This window comes from Anolis sagrei, chromosome 6 (assembly GCF_037176765.1).
Source record: "Anolis sagrei isolate rAnoSag1 chromosome 6, rAnoSag1.mat, whole genome shotgun sequence".
Lineage (NCBI taxonomy): Eukaryota > Metazoa > Chordata > Lepidosauria > Squamata > Dactyloidae > Anolis > Anolis sagrei.
In genome coordinates this window covers 105,132,555-105,156,270 of record NC_090026.1, presented here as the reverse complement: position 1 = coordinate 105,156,270, position 23,716 = coordinate 105,132,555, and the positions used below count along the sequence as shown (strand labels likewise).

At 39.5% G+C, this 23,716-nt stretch overlaps 1 protein-coding gene across 1 annotated transcript in view; it reads left to right on the top strand.

The window, feature by feature from the left end:
* The window catches only part of ITGA8 (integrin subunit alpha 8), a 148,119-nt gene that overhangs the window by 51,640 nt on the left and 72,763 nt on the right, over positions 1 to 23,716 (top strand). Inside the window, exons 9-15 of the mRNA XM_060782332.2 lie at positions 1,523 to 1,566; positions 2,761 to 2,817; positions 3,560 to 3,612; positions 9,096 to 9,301; positions 11,372 to 11,563; positions 22,566 to 22,611; positions 23,406 to 23,513. Of these exons, the coding sequence (XP_060638315.2) occupies positions 1,523 to 1,566; positions 2,761 to 2,817; positions 3,560 to 3,612; positions 9,096 to 9,301; positions 11,372 to 11,563; positions 22,566 to 22,611; positions 23,406 to 23,513 (706 nt within the window). The remainder of the gene's footprint in view (positions 1 to 1,522; positions 1,567 to 2,760; positions 2,818 to 3,559; positions 3,613 to 9,095; positions 9,302 to 11,371; positions 11,564 to 22,565; positions 22,612 to 23,405; positions 23,514 to 23,716) is intronic.

The following is a 23,716-nucleotide window of genomic DNA, read 5'->3' as shown; positions in this document are numbered from 1 at the left end:
GTCTAACTTACATTAGTGCTATTGAGGTTCTTTGTGTTCTTGATAACACCGACCTACAGATATTTTGAAGCCTCAAATGTCATCTATATTTCTGAGTATGTTTGACTTGCTGATTCCAAAAATGGCACCAGTTTTCCCCTATCAGCTCTAGTTTATGAGATACAGAACATACTCCATATAACAATTGCCATCTGCTCACCCATAATAAACCATGATGACCATATCTAAGAAACTAGAGCTGATGAAATCTATCCAGTGCAATTTTCTGAATCGAAATGCCAAATAACCTTAGGAACAGGTCTAAAAACCAAGACACCAAGAATGTTGGGCTATGTAATATATCAAGAGAGGGACCATTAGATCAATGATTCTCAACCTTCCTAATGCTGTGGTGACCCCCAACCATAACATTATTTTAGTTGCTACATCATAACATCATAATTTTGCTATTGTTATGAATCATAATGTAAATGTCTGATATGCAGGATATATTTTCATTCACTTGCCCAAATTTGAATACTGGTGGGGTTGGGGGGGGGGGGGGGAGAGAGATTTTGTCATTTGGGAGTTGTAGTTGCTGGGATTTATAGTGCATCTACAATCAAAGAACATCCTGAACTCCACCAATGATGGAATTGGGCCGAACTTGGCACACAGAACTCCCATGAGCAACAGAAAATACTGGAAGGGTTTGGTAGGCATTGACCTTGAGTTTTGGAGTTGTAGTTCACCCACATCCAGAGAGCACTGTGGACTCCAACAATGATTGATCAGGACCAAACTTGGCATGAATCCTCAATATGCCCAAATGTGAACACGGGTGGAGTTTGGGGAAAATAGACCATGCCATTTGGGAATTGTAGTTGCTGGGATTTATAGTTCACCTCCAATCAAAGAGCATTCTGAATTCCACCCACAATAGAATTGGGCCAAACTTCCCACACAGGACCCCCATGACCAACAGAAAATACTCTTTGGCAACCCCTCTGATACCCCTTCACGACCCCCCCCCCCGGGTCCCGACCCCCAGGTTGAGAAATGCTACATTAGACAGAATGAAACAGATCCCTTGAAGGGCATTTTTGAGCTATGTCATGAAAAGTGCAGTAGGAAAAGTTTTCTTGCTGCACAACCCATCCTGTGCTCCTTAAGCTACTCTTCTGTCTTACATAAAACTGCAGATGTTTAATTGCCATTCATGGAGAAAGATTCAATGACTTTTGCAGTTGGTTTTTGCACTTCGAAAGAGAAGGAGCCCTGCTTTGTTTTTCAGCCCAGACAACAAAGTGTTTTGGGTTCGGCCCCATTTGAGCATTGTCTTAGTTTTCTATATCAAAAGAGAGATTTTAGTAGCCAAACATATTCTAAATGTCAAACAATTGAAATATACCTGAATATTTATGATATATTTAATAGTGCTATGATTTTTTTCAGCCTGCTCTCTAATAGTTTCAGAACAATTGCTGTGTAAGCAAGTATTGAACTAAGTTAACATTCAGACTCTTATTTTATTTTTCTTTAGAGTTGGTAGCTGGAGTCCCAAGAGGTGCACAGAACTTTGGCTATGTATGTAATCTACAACATATTGTATTCTGCTTGCCTTGCACAAATGGTGAATTAGTAGTAAATAAAATATATTTCTGGTTTCCCAAGGGCATTTTAAAATCTGTTTTGAAATCGTTAGCATCTGTTCGTGAAAAAAAAATCATGTGAAAATCTTGAATGAAATTCCCCCTTTGTCCTGAAGTGTAGCCTTAATTAACAATAAAATGCGATTTCAGGAACGATAGTACAAAATGAAAAGATAATGTACTTTACATAACAAAATGTATGCATTTAGATAAATTCCCAGAGCAGAGGTTGGGCACAATGGCTTAAAAAGTGTTTTCATTAGCCATACATTAATTAAGTAATTGCAAGTATGCTAGTTGTCGTCCCTAAAGGTAAGGAGACAGTACAGATTGCTTTGATATAGCAAACCAATTTTTTTGTGGAGCATTTTGAGATATGTTTTGGGTTATGATCTTTATTTCTTCATTAATCAGAAGTGTGGCAGCTCATATTAGCATTCCAGAAATCCTGCCAAAATCAAAGTCCTCATAAAATTGTAGATAAGGCACTCTTGTAATTTCTTCAGTGCAAAATCAGATTATTTAAAAGACAGGAACATTTGGGATTCAAGAATGGCAACAACTTCTTTGGGTTTGCAGGACTTTTGAGTAGGTGCAGAATGGTTTTCAATAACAGACAAACCATGTGAAAAGGTGAAAATCCTCTGCAGTACTGCAAATACTAATAAGCAATGCAGAAGCAGCATCTTTGTGTCCATCTACACTGCAGAATTAATGCAGTTTGACACCACTTTAACTGCTATGACTGGGATATGAAAGAAGCCTCCCACAGGATGGTAAAAACATCAAAACATCCAGCATCCCCTGGACATTGTCCTTGCCGACAGCCAGTTCTCTCGCACCAGAAGCAACTTGCAGTTTCTCAAGTTGCTCCTGACACACACACACACACACACAACTTCTATGGCTCAATGTTATGGAATCCTGGGAGTTATAGTTTTACAATGTCTTTTGTCTTCTCTACCAAAAAGCGTTGCTGCCTCACCAATCTACAATCTCAGGATTCAATAACATTGAGCCACGGCAGTTAAAGCGGTGTCAAACTGTGTTCATTCTGCAGTGTGGATGCACCCTTTGTAATTGTTGTGATGTATTGTTTGATTGAAATTCTTCTATATTCTCTTTCCAGGTTTCAATTATAAATTCCACTGATTTGACCTTTATTCAGAATTTCACTGGTGAACAGGTAATAACTATCAATAATTCAGAAGACTTACTTATCAACAGTTAAAAATATCGGATACAGTGCTATTCAAATATTTAACTTCCTACTGTATATACTTACTTACTTGGGCAATCCCTTATTGTCCAGGTATGATAGCCTTACAAATGTAATGTCTTGGTGGTGGGTCCGTAGGTGGCTGTGGAGCCCTATTCTTGGTCCGAATGTTCTCCTGCAGTGAGGACATCGGTTTCCAGACAGAAGACAGTTCCAGTCAGGGTTGCCTTGATGCACCTTCCTCTTGGCACATTTCTCCCTTTCGCCCTCTATTCCTGGCTATTCAAATTCCGCAGCACTGCTGGTCACAGCTGACCTCCAGTTAAGAGCACCCAAGAGCCAGGGCTTCCCAGTTCTCGGTGTCTATGCCATAGTTTTTAAGGCTAGCTTTAAGCCCATATTTAAATCTCTTTTCCTGTCTACCAGCATTCCGTTTTCCATGTTTGAGTTGGGAGTATTGTAGCTGCTTTGGGAGGCAGTGATCGGGCATGCAGACAATGTGGCCAGTCCAGCGAAATTGATGGTGTAGGAGCATCGCTTCAATTCTGATGGTCTTTGCTTCTTCCAGAATGCCGACTCTTGGGAAGACAGGCCTACTATATAGCTATAACAAAACTTTTGAAATGGAATGGGTTGGGACATCAACATTTATAAAGTGAGAGTTGAGAGGGTTCTTTGATATAAAAATATGACTACTCTTTATTTACAGATGGCATCTTACTTTGGATATACAGTTGCAGTGTCAGATGTTAACAGTGATGGGTAAGTTGCTAATTTTTGTCTCTCACTTCTTCTATTCACCTTCAAATGAATTCAAGCCTATTAATTTTTTATTTGATCCATATTTTGAACTGACCCAATTTACATTTCCTGGATTAATATTCAGATTGTAATATTCTTTGGATGCTGTCATTCAAAGGATTTTAGACAAGAATATACACAAGGTGATAAAACCTGGTCTACTAGTGCTACAATTCAATTGTAGTGATATAGGTATATAGCAGACAGTGAAAAATAGATTAAACAGCAATAATAAAAAGGTTGAATTTGCATAAAGGCATTATGTCTTTGGCTACATACAAACAACCAGTACTAACCTATACATTGTTGGTAGTATCATTTCCCTAGTAATTATTTGTGAATATAATATCACATCAGTAGAGTAAATTAGTGCCAGTTCCTTGACCATCGTTAAAGATAATGGCTAACGTCCTACCTTGATGCCTTAGTTATGATTTTACAAAAACATTTTAGACTTTGGTAAAAATAACATATTTGGTTTACTCACAACCCTCATGTGTTCAGCATACACAGGTTCGAAACTTATCAGTCAGTTACAGATATGTTTGAGATAATTCTCTCTGCTGTCTGGTCAGAACATATCTGTCTTACAACAACAGCAGACAAGTGTTTGCAAGTCTGCGATCTAAGCAGTCCCATCTCTAAAGAAGTTTGTGCTCATCTCAGAGTGGATCACATGGTCTGCAGCCCCTCCCACAACTGCTCAGGAAAAACATAGAGCAAGGAAAGAAAGCTGCATATCAGAACATGCATACAATAAGTAAGCAATAGGGTTATAGATAAACAAATCACTAGAGGAGGCTTGAAGAAGGTTGTAATTTCCAACATATGAATGTGTAGCCATTGCCCCATCTACGCTGCCAGTTTGAAACTGCATTATAAAGTCAGTGAAGATTCATATAATGCAGTTTAGCTGCAATGAACTGCAATATATGAGTCTCTATACTAATATATGAGTCTCTATACCAGTGGTTCTCAACCTGGGGTCCCCAGATGTTTTGGGCCTACAACTCCCAGAAATCCCAGCCAATTTACCAGCTGTTAGGATTTCTGGGAGCTGAAGACCAAAAACATCTGGGGACCCCAAGTTGAGAACCACTGCTCCATACTAACCATATAATTTAATGCATTACACTGAAATGTAATGCATCAAACTGCATTGCATTTCAGTATAAATGGGGCCTGAATCTTATCTTCTGGGCCAAACTCCCAAATCTACTTTAACAAATCTACTTTTTTTGGACTACCGACCCAGAATCTCTCAAAGTTTTATGCTCTACAGAAAGATGTGCACAAAACTCCTTTCTTAAGGAGTGCTGCATATGCAAATCAATTGAATATACATTTATTTTTAAACACAGAATAGTACATGGAATAGACAACATGGACATGAGTAAATGCATTGAAGTTGACCCAGACCAAATATTAACTGATTTGTTTATGTCTTTATTCTGAGATCCACAAAACTATTCCAGGACTACCATGAACTAAGTGCATTGAAAGAGAGAATTCAGCTTGGCAGTGTGTGTTTAGATAGAATTAAACTCTTAAATCTCTTAATCCTCCCAAAATGTCCAATATTCGTAAATATCATTCTATTATCCTAGAGAAAAAAATCAGAACACTGATCTGATGCAAAGCCAAAAGAAACAAAGCATTCAACCATCTTCATCTGTGTGGCTTTATTCCTAGTTTGTTTTCGTTTTTCTCAGTTTGGGGCTACTGATTGCAGTGGGTTTTGCTCTAGATAGGACTAATACGGGATGTAACCCTTTGTGCTAATTCTTGATAGGACTAATATGAGATTTAATCCTTTGTGCTTGTTTTTCAAAATTGCTAGACAATCAATACTCTCATGTTGTAAGCGTCAACACGTGCCCTATCTATACTGCTATATAATCCAGTTTGAACTGCATTATAATGGTCAGGGTAGACTCACATAATGCAGAATGAACCACATTGAACTGGATTATGTATATGAGTCTACATTGCCATATAACCCAGTTTAATGCAGTTAATCTGCATTCTGAAACTGGATTATATGGCAGTGTAGATGGGGCCTTGGTGGCTAGAAAACCTCATTTTCCAGCAGCAATCCCTTAAAGGGCCCATTTACACTGCCAGATAAAATCCAGATTATCTACTTTGAATTGGATTAAATGGCAGTGTAGACTAATATAATCAAGTTCGAAGCAGATAGGGCCTTACATTCTCATATAATCCAGATTATCAAAGCAGACAGTCCACATTGTCAGCTTTGAACTCGGTTATATGAGTATGCTGTCATATTATCAAGTTCAAAACAGATAATCTGGATTTTATATGTCAATGTTAATCCCCTTCCAGACTACCATACAAAGTCCAGATTATTTGCTTTGAACTGGACTATATGACAGTGTAGACTCATATAACCCAATTAAAAGTGGATAATGTGGATTATCTGCTTTGAGAATCTGAATTATATAGCAGTTTGTAGCCCAAAAGAAGCCTAAGTTATCTGATGTTTCCACTGCTTCCCATTTTGATGGCTTGCTCCTTGTTGAGCCTTGCTAAGTGCTCAAATCCAGATATGCTCTCAGAAAACAGTAGTTCATGAAGCCTGAATAACCACAGTGGGGAGGAGACGACTGCTGGAGTTCTTTGTGGAATCCTTGTCCCCTGGAGATGGGAGTGGATAAAGCAAGCAGCCTGAGATTTGATTGTTTAAATAAGATTGCTTTTATGAAAAACAAGGACGTGGAGAACATATTTTCTTAAGGCTATTGCCCCATTCCAGTTCTAAAATAAGAAATGTTGTGCACTGGGATTTGTTGTTAGGAACATAGGAAGCAAGACCGGTAGGTAAAGTAAATCAGTGATTCCTTTGGCTCAACTTTTTGCTTTGTCTGCTACACTGTTCTTAAAGTAGCCTGCACTCATTAAACTACTTTGCTGCCTTCAGTTATGATGATGGGCTGTGCCCTAATCCCATTGTTGAAGTATGATTGAACTGGCTTCTTTACATGGACTAGACAGGACTCTTCTTTGCCTCTGGAGCAGTAGTCGTCCAGGTGTTTTGGATTTCAATTCCCAGAAATCCCAGCCATTTTACCAGTTGTTAGTAATTGTAGGAGCTGAAGTCCAGAACACCTGGAGGACCAAAGGTTGGGAACTACTGCTCTGGAGCAAACATTTTTGGATGATTTAAAAGGAAACTACCTTAGGTCCCTCTGCACTGCCGTATAATCCAGTTTCGGAATCCAAATTATCTGCTTTGAAGTAGTTTATATGGCAAGGAACTGAATCTTTTCTACTACTACTGCGTGAGGCCCAATCGCCTTCATAAATGCTAGCTGTGCAGAGACCTATTTTATAGCTTCATAGTGTTGCTCTTTGAAATAAATGCTAGTACTATTAAATAAGCATGGGGAGTTGGAGAGCAGTTTATTCTCAAGATGAGAATTATTTATGTGAGGTTAAATCGCGTATCCAATAGAAATGCATTACCAAATTGTTTTATTTATGTTATTTCAGAGCTTTGAAATACTTAGGATCTTCCTTCCTTTTGACATGGTTCTGGGTTCCTGCTGTTACTTACCCTGCAGCCCACAAAACAATTGTAAACATTTTCAGCAGGTGATCAGCTTAGGCTTTTTTTATACACAATTTCTTTAAAGAGTAGGGGACTGTGCCTCTCCCATATGAATGTGTAGGCAAACAAATCACTTGTTTAATGGACCGTAGCTGCAGTGTCAAAGGAGTTTAGCTGTAGAGACTCATTGTAAAACGAACTAGATGAATGGTTCCCAATCTTTTTTTGACCAGGGGCCACTTTGACCAGGGACCACTCTCCAACATTAGTACCAAATTGGTTACAAATCAGTTTTTGGTCAACTTGATTCGGTTTGGTTATTTGGGGTGCTGATTTAGAAAATTGCATTGGATAGACCACATCAGCTCTAGTTTCTGATACAGAACATATGCCATCCATTAGTTGCCATCTGCTCACCCACAGAAAACCATATTTAATAGCCTAGGCACTATACAAGGGTTTTGCGAGACCATTCATTCTCATTGCAATGATGTAGTAACAGTGATGCCACGAACCATATTTTAGTGCTTGTGGACCACTTGTGGGGAACGGACCACAGATTAGGAACCACTGAACTAGATAGTAGAAAGGGTTTTGTAGATGTAGTACAGCATGCAGAATCTCCATAGCCAGTATGTGGTTGCTGGCTTGGGAGGAAATGTGGTCCCCAAAGTAACTTTTCCAAGTTCTGGGTAGAATTATTTTACATGTACTGAATGGGCCGTAGCATCGCTTCTTGTTCTCCTCGCTCAAATTTGGCTCCCAAATGAGGCTATTTATAGCTGAAGACAAGCAAAAATGTTCTTTCGTTTAAAATTTTCTAGTGCAAACAGATGTTTCAAAACATACAACTCCCCATGTACTGTTTGAACACGGGGGCGGGGTGAGAGAACAAATAGAAGTGCAATTGACATCATTGTTTTTGTTATCTGAATTCGGACGTGGAAAACAAACCACAGCAAAGATCATAAGCATTGAGAAGAACAGTTGGCTGAATTGGGTCGTCATGCTGACATAGGGACACATAAAAGCCTTTTCCAACATTAGTACCACAAGGCCATTAATGCTGCTTCATCAGATTTCCTTCTCAACGTTTTTCCAGTGCAGATGCTCTGCATGTGTAATTTTCAGAGAACAGGGATGTGGATGAGGTCTTGTGCAGAATCGAAAAAGGACATACACCAGGGTTTCGACATCTTCAGTACAGCAGCCATGAAGGAGAAACTGAAAGCTTACTTTTTCATTTCCCATTATCCCAAGTTCATGGAACAACTGAGCCATACAGTGCTTCCCAACCTGTGGCCCATAGATCACCAGTGGTCCGCAAGAACTAAAATATGGTCCGTGGCCTCACCATTACTACACTGTTGCAACGAGAGCAACTGGTCTCGTGAAACCCTCTTATAGTGCCGAGGCTTATAAAATCTGGTTTTCTGTGATTGAGCAGATAGCGACTATTGGATGGTGTATGTTCTATATCAGAAACTAGAGCTGATGAGGTATATAGAATGTAATTTTCTGAATCGGCACCCCAAATAACCAAACCAATTGTAAAGTTGACCAAAAACTGATTCGTAACCCTTTTGGTACTAATGTTGTACTACCAAAAGGTCGCTGGATAAAATGGTCCCTGGTCAAATGGTCAAAAAAAGGTTGGGAACCACTGCATTAGTGGAACAACTGAGCCATACGTTATGTCTTATAATTATGTTTTATTTAAGAGCTTGGGAATGTTGTTGTTTTTTAATTAGAACTTCTACAGTTCTGTAGCCGTCAACCATGGTTACGTGTGTGAATGTATTAGAGTGGAGTTAAGTGGAGGAACGACCTTTGAATTTTGGATTGACCCCTTTGTTTGTGACCTCTCCTCCAGGCTGGATGACATCCTCATTGGAGCGCCTCTTTTTATGGAGCGTGAATTTGAGAGCAACCCTAAAGAAGTGGGGCAAGTGTATCTTTACCTGCAAGACAGCATCTTGTCCTTCAGAGACGCACAGATACTATCTGGCACAGAAGTGTTCGGTAGATTTGGCAATGCCATTGCACACCTTGGAGACCTGAACCAGGATGGATATAACGGTAATACATGAGAATACATATGGAAGATGCTTAGAGGGCTAGATAGGGGAAATCATGGTTTAAGTAAAGGGTTAAACCACACCAGGGCCCCCTGGTGGCACAGCAGGTTAAGCTGCTGAGCTGCTAAACTTGCTGACTAAAAGGTTGGCAGTTTGAATCCTGGGAATGGGGTGAGCTCCCACTGTTAGCCCCAGCTTCTGCCAACCTAGCAGTTCAAAAACATGCAAATGTGAGTAGATCAGTAGGTACCGTTTCTGTGGGAATATAATGATGCTTCATGCAGTCATGCCGGCCACATGACCTTGGAGGTGTCTATGGACAATGCTGGCTCTTCGGCTTAGAAATGGAGATGAGCACCACCCTCCAGAGTTGGACATGACTAGACTCAATGTCAAGGGGAAACCTTCACGTTTAATTACATTTGGCCCTCCCTGTCCCGGAATTCTGTATCCAAGGATTCAATCATTTGCATCTTGAGAAACATTAAAGCTGGTCAAGACTTTGGATCAAAAAAGCAGCAGAAAGGGTGACAGATCATTTGTCTATTTCAATTCACTGAATATATCCAGACTATACTTTTCTCATTTTTTGTGTGTGTCTGTTGAGACTGGCCCTGCCAAAAAGCCACTGAGAGCTTAAAAATAAATTAAAATACATGACTGGGAGCAAAAGCAGGAATGATTAACTAGAGAGATGGGGTTTTAAAATCTTTTATAGATTAACCTCTGAGACAAGATTCTTACACACACACACACACGCACATATATACTGCTTTTTCCCAGTGCTGATGCATATTCTTGAGTGTGTGTGTGTGTGTGCCTGTCTGTTATGAACTGCAGAGAGTCACAGCCTGCCAATGCATAGATTTCCACCATTTCATTTTGGAATGAGATTGTTTCTATGCCTTTTCAAATAATCTTGTGCCATCCCAACTGCTGAGTTAGTAATCATTCACAATACCCAGCATTGACTATGGATGGATTCTCGACTTCCAAGAGCATTTTCTTGCCCTGCTTCCATTCCTTTAAAATGTACCATTTCCCATTCTGTTGAAATGTGTTTTAAAGACATTTCTGATTTATGGCAACCCTAAGGCAAACATACCATGGGGCATTTCTTGGCTGGATTTGTTCAGAGAGGTTGCTGTGAGTTTTCTGGGCTGTATGGCCATGTTCCAGAAGCATTCTCTCTGATGTCTCACCCACATCTATGGCAGGCATACTCAGAGGTTGTGACGATGCTTGCCATAGATGTGGGTGAAACATCAGGAGAGAATGCTTCTGAAACATGGTCATACAGCCCAGAAAGCTCACAGCAACCCAGTGATTCTGGCCACAAAAGCCTTCAACAACACATTGTTCAGATAGAATTTGCTTTTGACTTGTTCTGTGGCTGAAGCCTCATCCACATTGCCATATAATGCAGTTTCAGAATGCAGATTAACAGCATTGAACTACATTATATGGCAGTGTAGACACCAGTTTAATGCACTTAATCCGCTTTTTGAAATTACATTATGTGGCAGTGTAGATGGAGCCTGAGTGGGTGCGACTTGCTCAAGGCACAGTCTGTTTCCATAACCAATGCTCAAACTGCAATATAATGCTATCTTCCCTCTAAAAATGTATCATACATTTTTCTGGAGATCTAAGATTGAGGCATCCAGACTTGGGAATAATACTTGTTTGCAGTCTGGCTCAAATTTAGGGAACTGTAGACCAAATAAATTATTTTTCCAAACTCATCTTCTGAGAAACTATTCCCTACAAAATATGTGAAAACTGCCTCAATGTAAAATATGTGAAATATGCCTTCAAAATGCGCCCTACATTGTAGAATTAATGCAGATTGACCCCCACTTTATCTGTGCTGACTCAATACTATGGAATCATGGAAGTTGTAGAGTTACAAGGTATTTAGCCTTCTCTACCAAAGAGTGCTGTTGCCTCACCAAACCACAATTCCATGGCAGTGAAAGGGGTGTCAAACTGCATTAATTCTACTTTGCTTATGTGCCAATTAAAAGAACAGTTTTATAACCTTGTCTTTTCCCCCCTTGTTCTTTTGCAGACATTGCAATAGGCGCACCATTTGCCGGAGAAGACCGGAGAGGGAACGTACTCATTTACAATGGAGCCAGTAATGGGTTAAACCCGAACCCTTCCCAGGTTCTCAGTGGTATGTGGGCCTCCCAGCCGATGCCTGCGGGATTTGGCTTTACGCTAAGAGGAGACTCAGACATAGACAAGAATGATTACCCAGGTAAGGTTCTTCCACAAGAGAGGGGATTTCATCCCTCCTTTCTCTGGAAAAGACATCATCCCTTAACTGTTCTTTTTTGGAAGGCAGAGGTCAAAATAAGAATAGGCTTTGCTTTTGTGTGCAGTTTCAGCTTGGCTTCCCTGAGAATTTGGAGCTGGACAAGACAAATACTCCCTTTCCTGTCATGATAAAACATCAGAAATGCAAGAGAGGTTGAAACAGAGACATTAACATAAAACACCTGAATTGCCACGAAGAAAGGAAGACAGAGAGAGAGAGCTGACACATTAACTCTTCCAATCCTGCTAAAATCTGAATGGGAAACATTGCTTCTATACATTTTGGAACACTTCCACCCATTTTTAAAAAGTCATTTAAAATAATTGCTATAGTAATAGTCTGATCCGTTTTGTGAAGATTCCAAAGGTGTTCAGCATATATAACATTGCCTGAAAATAGATGCATCAGCTATTAAAATTATAATAATTTTCCCAAAAATGGCACTGACCTTTTTTAAAAATTACTCTGTTTTCTTTATGGAGCTCTTGGTTTCTTTGTGTCTGTAGTTGCAACGCACACAGAATAATAATAGAATACAATTTGTCCAAATCTGAATGTTGTGTGGATGTCAGTTTCCCAACTGCATTGAACTTGATCCAAACTGATGTCACCCTATGGAAAAGGGGGAGAAAGTACAGCACAAATTTTCTCGAGCTATGACATCTCCAGGTGGCTTGAGGCAAAACTCTATCTTGAAAGGATTTCCTGTCTCTTTCCACCTTTGTGGCCTGGAGTGTGGTGGAGGATCCTTCTTTGGAGGCTTTTAAACAGAAGCTGGATGGCCATCTATCGGAGGTGCTTTGAATGTGATTTTCCTGCTTCTTGGCAGGGGGTTGGACTGGATGGCCCATGAGGTTTCTTCCAACTCTGTGATTCTATGATTCTAAGTGTACACAAAAACAGGGGAGAGAAGTTTAGTTATAGTTGTTCCTTCATTATTTTCTTATACTCATTCTTCTTTATTTAGTTTGGTTTACAAACGTTTGTCCCTTAACAATTAATATTTTACTGGTGTCATCTGGTATTTATCAACACTGCTTCACCATTTGGAGGTTTCACTCTTTATTTTCTGAAGTGGAGCTTATTCAGTTTGGGGCAGCGTTCCAACACCATCTGTAGTCTAAATGTACAACATCAATTTAATTTGATTTTTCTCCATCTCCCCACCCGGGACCAAGCATACGGCAGACCACAGTCTTTCTCTTTGTCAGGAGCTGAGAGGGCTCTTGGTATTCACAACCCACATAGTAGAACTGCTGTAGTCCAAGCCATGGATTGTTTGCTAGCATAAACCCTGTTGTAATTAATGAAACAATGCTGGATGGACATTCTGGAATATCTTTGCCACTGTGCTCTGTTAATCTACTGTACTAATGTTTTTGGATAGCTTACATTCTGTGATGGTGTTCAGTGCTTATTCTCTACCCACTCCATACAACCCGCTTGTCTGCCTTAATCCAGATGGCTGAGCTTGCCATTTTGCGTTCTCGTCTGCATTAGCTTTGGAAAAGGGAAATATAAAAATATGATGTGTGTTTGAAACCCTTTTGGGTCCTTTACAAAGGCAGTCATTTTCAGCTTCCTCTCTTGGAAACCAGTGCCATGGGACTTGGTACTAAACAGAATGTTCAGTCGGAGATCGGTCAAAAATCCTGACTTAAAAGTAACCATGGAGGTACATTTGTAATTGATTGAAGTAAAACAGGACCATCCAAAACATCTCAATTCTCAGATAGTTCTCAGATATTCTCAGATAGTAAAATCATGAACATATATATAGAGAGAGAGGGGGGGGGAGAGATGTCATTGGACTGACTGTTGCTAGATAAAGGATCGACTATCGCTAAGTGAAGTGGCCCTCTGTGATGTCACTGCATAAAGAAATGTGATATGTATTTGAGGAAAAGGGAAGAAGGTAGGAAACAGCCACAAAGAGAGCCATGTTTTCATGAGGTAAGCAGTCTCAGAGATAGAGGAAGGAAGGAAGGAAGGAAGGAAGGAAGGAAGGAAGGAAGGAAGGAAGGAAGGAAGGAAGGAAGGAAGGAAGGAAGGGATGGAAGAAGAAAGTAAAAAAAGGGAAGAAAGATAAGAAGAGAAAGGAAAGGGGAAGGGGATGAGGAGAGGGAAAGAAAAAGAAGAAGAAGAGAACAACAGGTAATAATAAAAACAGGATGCAGAGAGAAATAAGATACTTGTTTCTTCAAGCTTTGCACAAATGTGTTATTTGTTGCTTGAGACAAATGTGTGGAGGACAACCAGTGGTTAAGTGGAGGAAAATTCCATAGCAGGAGTACTACCTCTAAGAGAGCTCTGCCATATTGTAGAAACCTTACAGCTCGGGATCCACGGGGTCATCTCAGGCAGAACCCCTTGGCTGCCTTTAAATCTCAATTAGCAGTTCTCTTAAGTATCTGTGTCATGAGCCATGTAAGGACTTTCTACATTTTCCATTGAGCCCAGAGACTTATTGGAAGCTAATTTTGAGAACTGGTAACCAATGTACTACATTCACTTCTGCACTAACTGAAGCTCCCAGATAGTCTTCATGGGAAGCCCCAAGGACAGCATATTGTAGTCTCATTGGAAGGTTATCACATCATGAACTAATAGTTCTATATTGATAGTGACCATGCTGCCAAGGAGAGTCTGGGAACTGGACTGCAATAAAGTAAATGCTGAAGCCTCTGGGAAATTGTCATTTTAAGATAATCTTGAAGTCCTGTCTAGCCTTTCTAGTTTTATAATAATTATTATTGGAGGCAAGGTATAGATGTCTGTTCTCTATCCAAGCATGCCGTCGGTCCAATATAGCACCAATTATGCCAATAAAAATGAAAGTCGATAGTCTGTGGCCAGAATCCTTTAAGTATCTTGAAACATAATGTTACAAGATGTGATTGAATTTGAAGAACTTAAGTAAATACATTTGTCGGAATTAAGAGATATAACTGCATAGCTGGAAATTTGTTTTTCTTTGTTTAACAATTTCACATTAATTCAAAGTTAACCTAAGGCAAGGTCCAAGGTCAGATGTTTTGATTAGTATATACAGTCCATGCTGGGGTTTTTCTCTTAAATTCTGAACGTTAGAAAATTTTTGGAGAGGCACTTAATCCACAGTCAGCTCTTTTGAAAAAATCTTTACTGGGCTCTGTATCAGATTTTTAGCAAAGTGCTAAAATAATAAACACACGCTAGTAGTAAATGCCAATACCTGCATGGGGTCCATTTTTGCTACCGCACATGATGGAGAGCTAAAATATCCAACTTATATCTGAAGAATGCAATCCAATTTACATTTAATTTTCATTTCCCTAAAATATATTGTTTATGAGTCATACTGCTTAGCTTTGCCACAGCCATGGCCATGCCTTGAGTGTGCATAGAGGTGCCATATATATGGGAGAAACACTAACAGTTGATGTGGGACAACAGACCAGTGGGATGAGAAGGAGGGTTTCTGGGAGTTGTGAAGGGCAGTAAATCCCATCTGGAAGTGTTCCACTCAGAGCAGATGCTGGGGAGAAAATGATAAAATCAAGAATAGATTCACTACCCTTGCCATGATAGAGGCGCAGGCTTGCACTTTTTCTGTTATGCACAGGGCTCTTTCTTTGAAGACAGTTGCAGTCTAGACCAGGGCTTCCCAGTCTTTGGTCCTCCAAATGTTTTGGACTTGTGTTGCATCTACACTTATTGAAATACTCCAGAGTAAATTGCTCCAGAGCTGTGTCAGATGCAACACCTACCATTTTGGAAGCACCCAAAGTTATTAGGACTCCAGATAGATGGATGGATCAACAATACATTGACAGTTGTGCTCTGCCCTTCTAGAGTCCACCATTGCCACCCAGAAGCAACTGTCTGATCGACCCTTGCTGGTGACATTGTCTCCAATGAGGTCACAACAGAGTGCTCAGCCATGTGATCAGCAGAAGTCATATCTCCAGAAAGACTCTGCTAGAGGGCTGCTTGTGGCCAATGAAACAGTGGCGGGTCTTTTTGAAGTGTGAAAATGTATCACCCTGGATCCAGCCTGATCTAGCAGTCTGCACTTTAGTAAACACCAGGTTCTCATTGTTCCAGATTAGTAGCTGGAAGCAATACTTCTTCTGTGAAACCCACTGTTCTTCTATGGACTCCTCACAGCAGGTGCAACTTTTGGCTCTATATAGAAACAGTGCTAGGTTACCAGAATCCTTGACCATTGTCCAAGCTGGCTGATGCTTCTAGGAGTTGAAGTCCAAAATGCCTGGAGGATAAAAGTTCGAGAAAAAAAACACGTTAGCATTTCCTTATTCCTCTGCTGAACTGACAATATGACTAGCTTCTGGATCCATTCTCTCCTCCATGCAGTCCTACATATTGTCCAAAATCCAGCTTCAGACTTCTGAAGAGGCATTAGGAGTTGAAGTAGAGAGTATGAGTTTTCCTCTCTGTAGTGGTCTTCTAGTGAGGTAAAGTTCTGCTGGCCATTAGTTGTCCATGGTGAAAGGCAATTCCTAATGCACTTATTAGAGCTTTTTAGCTTCTCCCTCCCTTTGGACTTTGGCTAATCCCCATTGTTCCAGGGACACTGCAAGGAACATAGGCAGAATATGGAAAGAATATACCTGTCATGAAGTGCTTCTTACCTCTGAGTACATAGGCCAGGACCATAACTTGAAAAAGTTACTTTTCTGGATTACAGTGGGCCATCCTACATAAGGATTCTGAGAGCTGGTCCCAAAAGTACATGTTTCCAAATCCCAGTATAGGCTACTTGAACTTCAATATTTTTTGTGCAGAAGTGAATGGATCATGCCTATAATTTTATATGCTAATGTGAACTTACAGTGGTCCTTTTTAAAAAAGAAATCTGCCGTATTAGTTTTGTTGGCACAACTAACATATACAGTATCCGGTCTGTTCACTCTTTGGAGAAACATAGCAGTATTTCTTGCCAAAATTCCTTGTGTTTATTCACTGGGATATTTATCTTGTTCTCTGATAAAAGCTTAAAAATCGCTTCACCAAAATTGCAGGGTGGGACAGTGTTGTGGTGTTAGTGTCTATGTGAGCTATCATCTCTCTGTGTCTGCGGCGTATGGAAGCATTTGTGTAAAACCATCATGGTAATAAGATAACCTTCTGATGGTGTTTTACAATGATTGATCACTTAGCCAAGAAATAACATTGAGAGTTTGTAGTCATCACCTCGGCTGTTCATCAGAGCCATCTGGCTCCAGAAGATGTCATTCCAAATTAGTTCCAACACTAGGAAAGAGAAGGGCTATACATTCTTAGTTTGTCCTAAGCATCCAAGAAATTCAGAGCAAATAGGATATTGGGGAATTCTCCGATTTTATCATTTCATATTCCACCATTAAGGGTTCAACTGAAATTGTAATGATCAAATTTCACACGTTCCCCATCTCTCTCGCTTTTTCCTTCTCTCTCTAAATTTGAAAAGCTACCTTATGGACTACAGCTTCCCAAATTCTGAAATAGCACAGCCTATGGTGGCTGGGAAATTGTGGGAGATGTGGTCCTGAAAAGTAGCTTTTCCAAGTTTTGCTTCAAGGGTGTGCAAAGTCCAGTCTCCAGAAGATGTTGGAGTACACTTCCTATCAAATCCAGCAAGTGATGAGGAATAATGGGATTTCTGATCCAACAGTACCCAAAAGTCTACATTTTGCCTACTTCTACTACTCTCCCACACATTTGCACATAATTTCACTCACCTGATGCTTCTGCATTCATCACATTATAATACTACGCTATAGGTTTTGGTCAAACACAGACTGAATCATTCCAAATTAATATTTATATTGGTGTGAATAAACTTTTATAGGTGTATTTTAGGAAAGTAAGAGCTATGATAAATGGGAAACAATAGCCTAAAAATACAAAGTTCTGCCTACTCTTTCTAAAATAACTTTCTTTGAAGGCTCCATCTGTTAAGAGCATCAAGGTCTACAGAGGGAATAAATCCCTCCAACTTCTTAGTAGCAGGGATTTCGAAGAGTATAAAGTATTCAGAGAGTTGTAAGCTAGGTGCCAAGATTCCAACACCTACCAGGTTTTTAAATGAATTATTACATATTTTATTATGGAATCCATTTAGGAGAATCATTCAAGACATGAGCAGACAGGAAGAGGAAGACCAGAAAAGAAGATTATGGAAGTAAAAACTTAGGAGTTTCTTATTTGTGGATTGGAGTCAATTGCTGACAGTTGGCTTACTACCATCTAGCTTTTGCTGAATTGTTTGAAAACTTACAATCTTAAGATTTATAGAACTAGAAATGGACATATATTCCCATATTGATGAACACCCATTTGCTGTTGCCTGATCTCATAAATGTAGTGGAAGTAATATGTCAATTTAGGACTGGATGAAATTTAGTGCAAAGAAGGATTGTCCAAGACTACTGTTGATTTGTGCGAGGTGGTTCAATCAATTCTGGACATGTATATAGCTTGCCTTGCAGGGCACAACTGTGATACCTGAACCAAGACAAGATGGGGTCCTCCCCTATCCCATTTCAGGAGGCAATGCAACCTTATTTCAACACTTGCAATGGAGTAGGGTCTTCTAGCATACTCGAAGGTAGCAGAATATCTTAAAAGGTATAGAACAAATCATGAGGTACAGATAGTTGGCTTTGGGACCAGGTGTTCGTCTAGTGGATAGCGACAATTTGGAAGTAAAGTTAGGACATATGAGACATTGGATTTACCCGACTTGGTCTTGGTTTTAACTGGCATCATAATTTATTGTTTCATTAATTTGGTAATTTCTCTGTACAAAGTGTTTTCATGATTTTGCTGTTTTAATTGTAACCCTTGTTGTTTATATATCGACAGCATCACATACTTATGTGAGGCCACCCTGAATCCCCCTTTTGGGGGAAAAGAGTGGGGTAGAAATGCATGCAATAAATAAATAAATAGTTGTACCTTGTCAGAAGGAATAACAGCCTTCCCTAATATCTATCTTCGAGAATGCATCTCCTGCTATGAACCGACGCAGGTCCTAAGATCTGCTGGGGAGGCCCTCCTCTTGATCCCATCTCTGAGGGGCTGAGAGAGAGGGCCTTCTAGGTGGTGGCTCCTAGGCTTTGGAATGCCCTCCCTAAAGAGATTAGGGTAGCCCCCACTCTCCATGTTTTCCAGAAATATCTGAAAACATGGCTTTTAAAACAAGCTTTTGAATATGTTTAGGGATTATGGCCTTAATCACTGTATTTGAGAACTTAGTGAGTATTCACTTCTGCACTTTATGGGGACTGATATTGTACATAGCTGCTATTATTGTAGCTTGCTGAGTTTTATAGTATCTTTTAAATAAATAGGGGATTAATTGCTGTTTTAAATATAATTGGGTCAATGTTATTGTTATTAACTTTACATTTCTGTATTTTGTTGTATTTATATTTTGTTGCACTCTTGAGTGCTTTCTGTGAGCTGCCTCGAGTTCCTTCTGTGAGCTGCCTCGAGATGGTGGAGGGATACAAATTTGTTGTTGTTGTTGTTGTTGTTGTTGTTGTTGTTGTTATCTACCAGCTAATGGCAAGACCAGTTCTACTTGATCCATCAATGTTCCTGGGTGTCAAGGTAGCAGTTGTTGCCATGAGTGTCCTTTAAGTCTCTGGGTAAGCTTCAGCTAAGTGCAGGTAGAGTTATAGTAACAATAAAAAAACTTTATCTCTATCTCTCCAAAGAAACTCAGGGTGGCTCACACAAGCACTCTAAATGCTGTACACATAAAGGACACAATACATAAGCATAAAAACATGACAACATAAATCTACACAGCAATTACATATAAAAGTCACATAATTAAATTCCATAAAATGCAGCAGTACCTGGGGATAAGAATGGCGGTCTTCATTCAAGTATTTATCCAAAGTGCTGGAGTGAAACAAATGACTGAGTCCTTGGGTCTCAGTGATTTGTATCTTCCACACTTCATTTATTTATAAAACAGATTCTTCAGATGATCAAAAATGTTGTGTTGAGAGCAAAGTTTGTTGAGTGCTCACAAGTCACAATGCAACTTCACTCTTATGTCAACCTGCTTGTTTGCTTCTGCTGATCTGAGCAGTGGAAAAGCCCTAAATCACCCTATTTAAGGACATCATGTCTGCCCAGGTGATAAATGACACATCTTAGCATAGTCCCATCTGCAGAGCTACTACTTTATATTGAGTTATGCAGGCTTATGGCCACTGTGACTCTTGCAGACTTGGGACTTTGGCTAGTAGGAGTTGCTCCCCACCCCCATCTTTTTCTTTTCTCTTTTGGAAACTCATCTATGGCTATTTCATTACTTCCTATATATCCAGTCTTATTCCCCTAGGCAACCAGGGGTATTATCCATTATCTAATATGGAGAACAGATGATAACCCTCTTTAGGAAGAGGAAATGCATGCCTGAAATTCAGAGCTGAAACGTCAAGTCCAAACCATGGTGGAATTTCAGTTGTAGCCTTGTGATGATATATAGGAAACACTTTCTTTAAATCAAATCTGTGGAGATTTGTTGCCTGTTTCAAAAATATAACTACAGCATATCTACATATGTTGCAACTCTGGTACATGGAATAGTATAATTTTATTTTTCATTGCAGTATGTGTTTTGTCGGGTTTCATTTGGAAGGATTTGGGCACTTAATATGAGATAGTAATATCATTTTTTTTCCAGAAAATTTTCTTTATGCTGTGACAGACATTTCAATAGCTGTGGTATTTTCTAAGAAAATGCATACCTTTATTAAATACAGGGTTCGCTATATTTAGAATAATAGGGCTGCTGGACAGTTCAAACATTTGATTTTGATTATATTTACTTGCGCAGCACATAATGTTTATAAACCTCATTAATGTTTTGGGCATTCTGAATGTTTTGAAAGTATCTCTTGACAAGAGAAAAAATTAAGGAAGGTAAGAAGAAAAACCTTCAGTTGATTTGTATGGCCCTGAACCAAACCATACAGAGAATAAAACTGAATAGCATAGGAATGTAAACACAATGCATGGTGCCTGCAATAAAATGAGTTGCTCCAGTTCACATTCTCATCCAAAGTTAGGCATAGTGTGACCCACAGCCAATATGTGGTTTTTGGACCCCTCTTTTTTGGTACCTAAAGCCACACAAACTTCCCAATTGTTTTTAATTACATGAGATTTGGAAATCTTTGCTGCATTATCTCATAAAACATTCCCTGTCAACACATGAAAATATGTGAAAATATCCCCACCTCTTACAAGCCCCCCAAATATCTCTTCTAATCACCAACTACATTCAAAGCAGAACATTTTGTTCATGTACAAAAGGAGCTATTTGTGTGCTTTCAAATAAAATTTATCTCATGGTATAATGGCTAAGAAATTCAATTCAAATGTATTTTATTAGGAAATTTAAAATGGGAAGGGACAAGTGGAAAGATAAAAGAGGTGAATATTAATATGATGGATGTGAATAAGAAAGAGGAGGATCTGAGGAAACCAGAGAAGGTAGGTAGATCGCATTAAAAGAAGAAAGCCCAGCCTATGGAAATCATATTTATTTATAATGGAAGGAGAAATATGTCTCGCTGTCCACATTGTCCATCCAATGCACAATTTTATTTCATTATATCTTACCCTTCCCAGTTTACTCTCTTTTCTAAATTCAAAATGAAACATAGAAAGGAGGGGAGGACTCAACTGTAAACTGGGTTGCTATGAGTTTTCCAGGCTGTATGGCCATGTTCCAGAGGCATTATTACCTGATGTTTTGCCCACATCTATGGCAGGGATCATCAGAGGTTGTGAGATCTGTTGGAAACTAGGCAAGTGGGGTTTATATATCTGTGGAATGTGCAGGGTGGGAGAAAGAACTCTTGTCTGTTGGAGGCAATTGTGAATGTTGCAATTAGCCGCCTTGTTTATCATTGAATAGCCTTGCAGCTCCAAAGCCCAGCTGCTTCCTGTATAGGGGGATCGTTTATTGGGATGTATTAGCTGGCCCTGATTGTTTTCTGTCTGGAATTCCCCTGTTTTCTGAGTGTTGTCCTGATTTTAGAGTTTTTTAATACTGGTAGCCAGATTTTGTTCATTTTCATGGTTTTATCCTTTCTGTTGAAATTGTCCACATGCTTGTGGATTTCAGTGGCTTCTCTGTGTAGTCTGAAATTGTGGTTGTTAGAGTGGTCCGGCATTTCTGTGTTCTCAAATCATTTGCTGTGTCCAGGTTGGTTCATCAGGTGCTCTGTTATGGCTGATTTCTCTGGTTGAATTTGTCTGAAGTGCCTTTCATCTTCCTTGATTTATGCTTGAGTGCTGTGTTTGGTGGTCTCTAATATGGGCCTCATCATACTAGAGAGAAAAAAATCCACTTAAAATCCGGTTTCTGCCTCCTGCAGAATTCTAGGGTTTGTAGTTAAGGGAGGAGCCTTTAACAGCCTCACTAAACTACAAACCCCATAATTCTGCAGGAGGCAGAAAACAGATTTTAAGTGGATTTTTTCTCTAGTGTGTGTAGACTTGTCCACAACTGCATGGTATATGTTAGACTCCTGCAGAGGTGAGGGGACCCCTCTTGTCCTTTGCTGAACGTACCAAGAACAAGCCACGAGAGTAAAGACAAAAACCCACCCAGAGAAAAAGTGTTCTTGCCATACATCAAGGGAACCACTGACCACATATGGAAGCTGATGAAGAAACCCAACATACAAACTATCTATAGACCCACTAAGAAAATCCAAGAAATACAGCTTGGAAAACTCACAGCAACGCAGCGATTCTGACCATGAAAGCCTTCGACAACACAACTGTACACTATTTAACGAAAGTGAATTATTGGATGAAGTTTCATGGGCATCAATTACCTATGTATGCATTCATTGTCAACATAATTCTTACAGCATTAACTGTGTTTTGAGCATTTTTTCTTTTTCTTTGTTTCTTTTTTCAGATTTGATTGTGGGGGCATTTGGAGCTGGAAAAGTAGTTGTTTACAGGTATTTGCTGTTACTCCCTATCCGTTTATTTATACCTCAGGATGGGTTGCAAGAATATTTCATAAATTACGGGCTTGGTTTTCTTCAACAATATAGTATAGGTTGTAGTTCTGAACAATGGCAGCTCCTTTCTTGTGATTTATTTCCCAAAGAAAAACCCAATACTCCAGTTTTTGAAACACAATGCAAGAGCCTTTTGTTTGGGAAAGCATTTATGATTTATATACATCATAAATATTCTTCTGATGTATATACATTGAAGTAATATACATGGATCTAGAAAACCAGTGCAACATGTGCAGAATTGACCCATAATAGTTTCATACTGTAGCACACTAGAATTGTATGATGTGGCACTTTAAGATTTTGGCATTGACCTTTGTTGGTATGTGTTGTATTTATCACTATGCTAAGAATGATCACCTTGTGCTCATAACGATGTCTCTGTATATTTCGATAAAAATAGCTAATCCCTATTAGCAGATACAAACTAGAACTAGATCATAACCATATGTATTAACAGTATAAGCATGAATACATAATAAACATCCAAGGGACTAGCGCATTGTCCCTGTGGAAAGATACATGTGCTCCTCCTGATATGGATACTTCTCATGTGCCTCCCCACAAGAGTTCAAATGTTTATGGTGTGCACTGATACAGGAAATGTGATTCATGCTTTCTTTATTCCCATATGCCATCAACGTTCACAGAAACTAAATATACTTTATTCCTCCCTTCTTCATGGCCATTTCCTGTCCTATGTAGTGAGTCTTTGTTTATCTCCCCTGCAGAGCAAGACCGGTTGTGACAGTAGATGCTCGAGTCTTGCTCTCACCAGAGATTATAAATCCGGAAAATAAAACCTGTCAGCTTCCTGGTTCTGCGGCTCTCGTTTCTTGGTAAGTTGGTGGTGTCGATCATTTTCAAATAAATCATCCTAATCAACAGACTTAGAAAGTCAAGCAGTGAACATACCAACCTTCTTCAGGCATAACCTACCTCCTTAGAACTCTAAAATCTCTTCTCTTTACTTTGTCTTTTCAACTTTGCTTCCTTCTCTGAAGTAAATGGAGATGCTTTGGCAATGTATGTATATGCACCA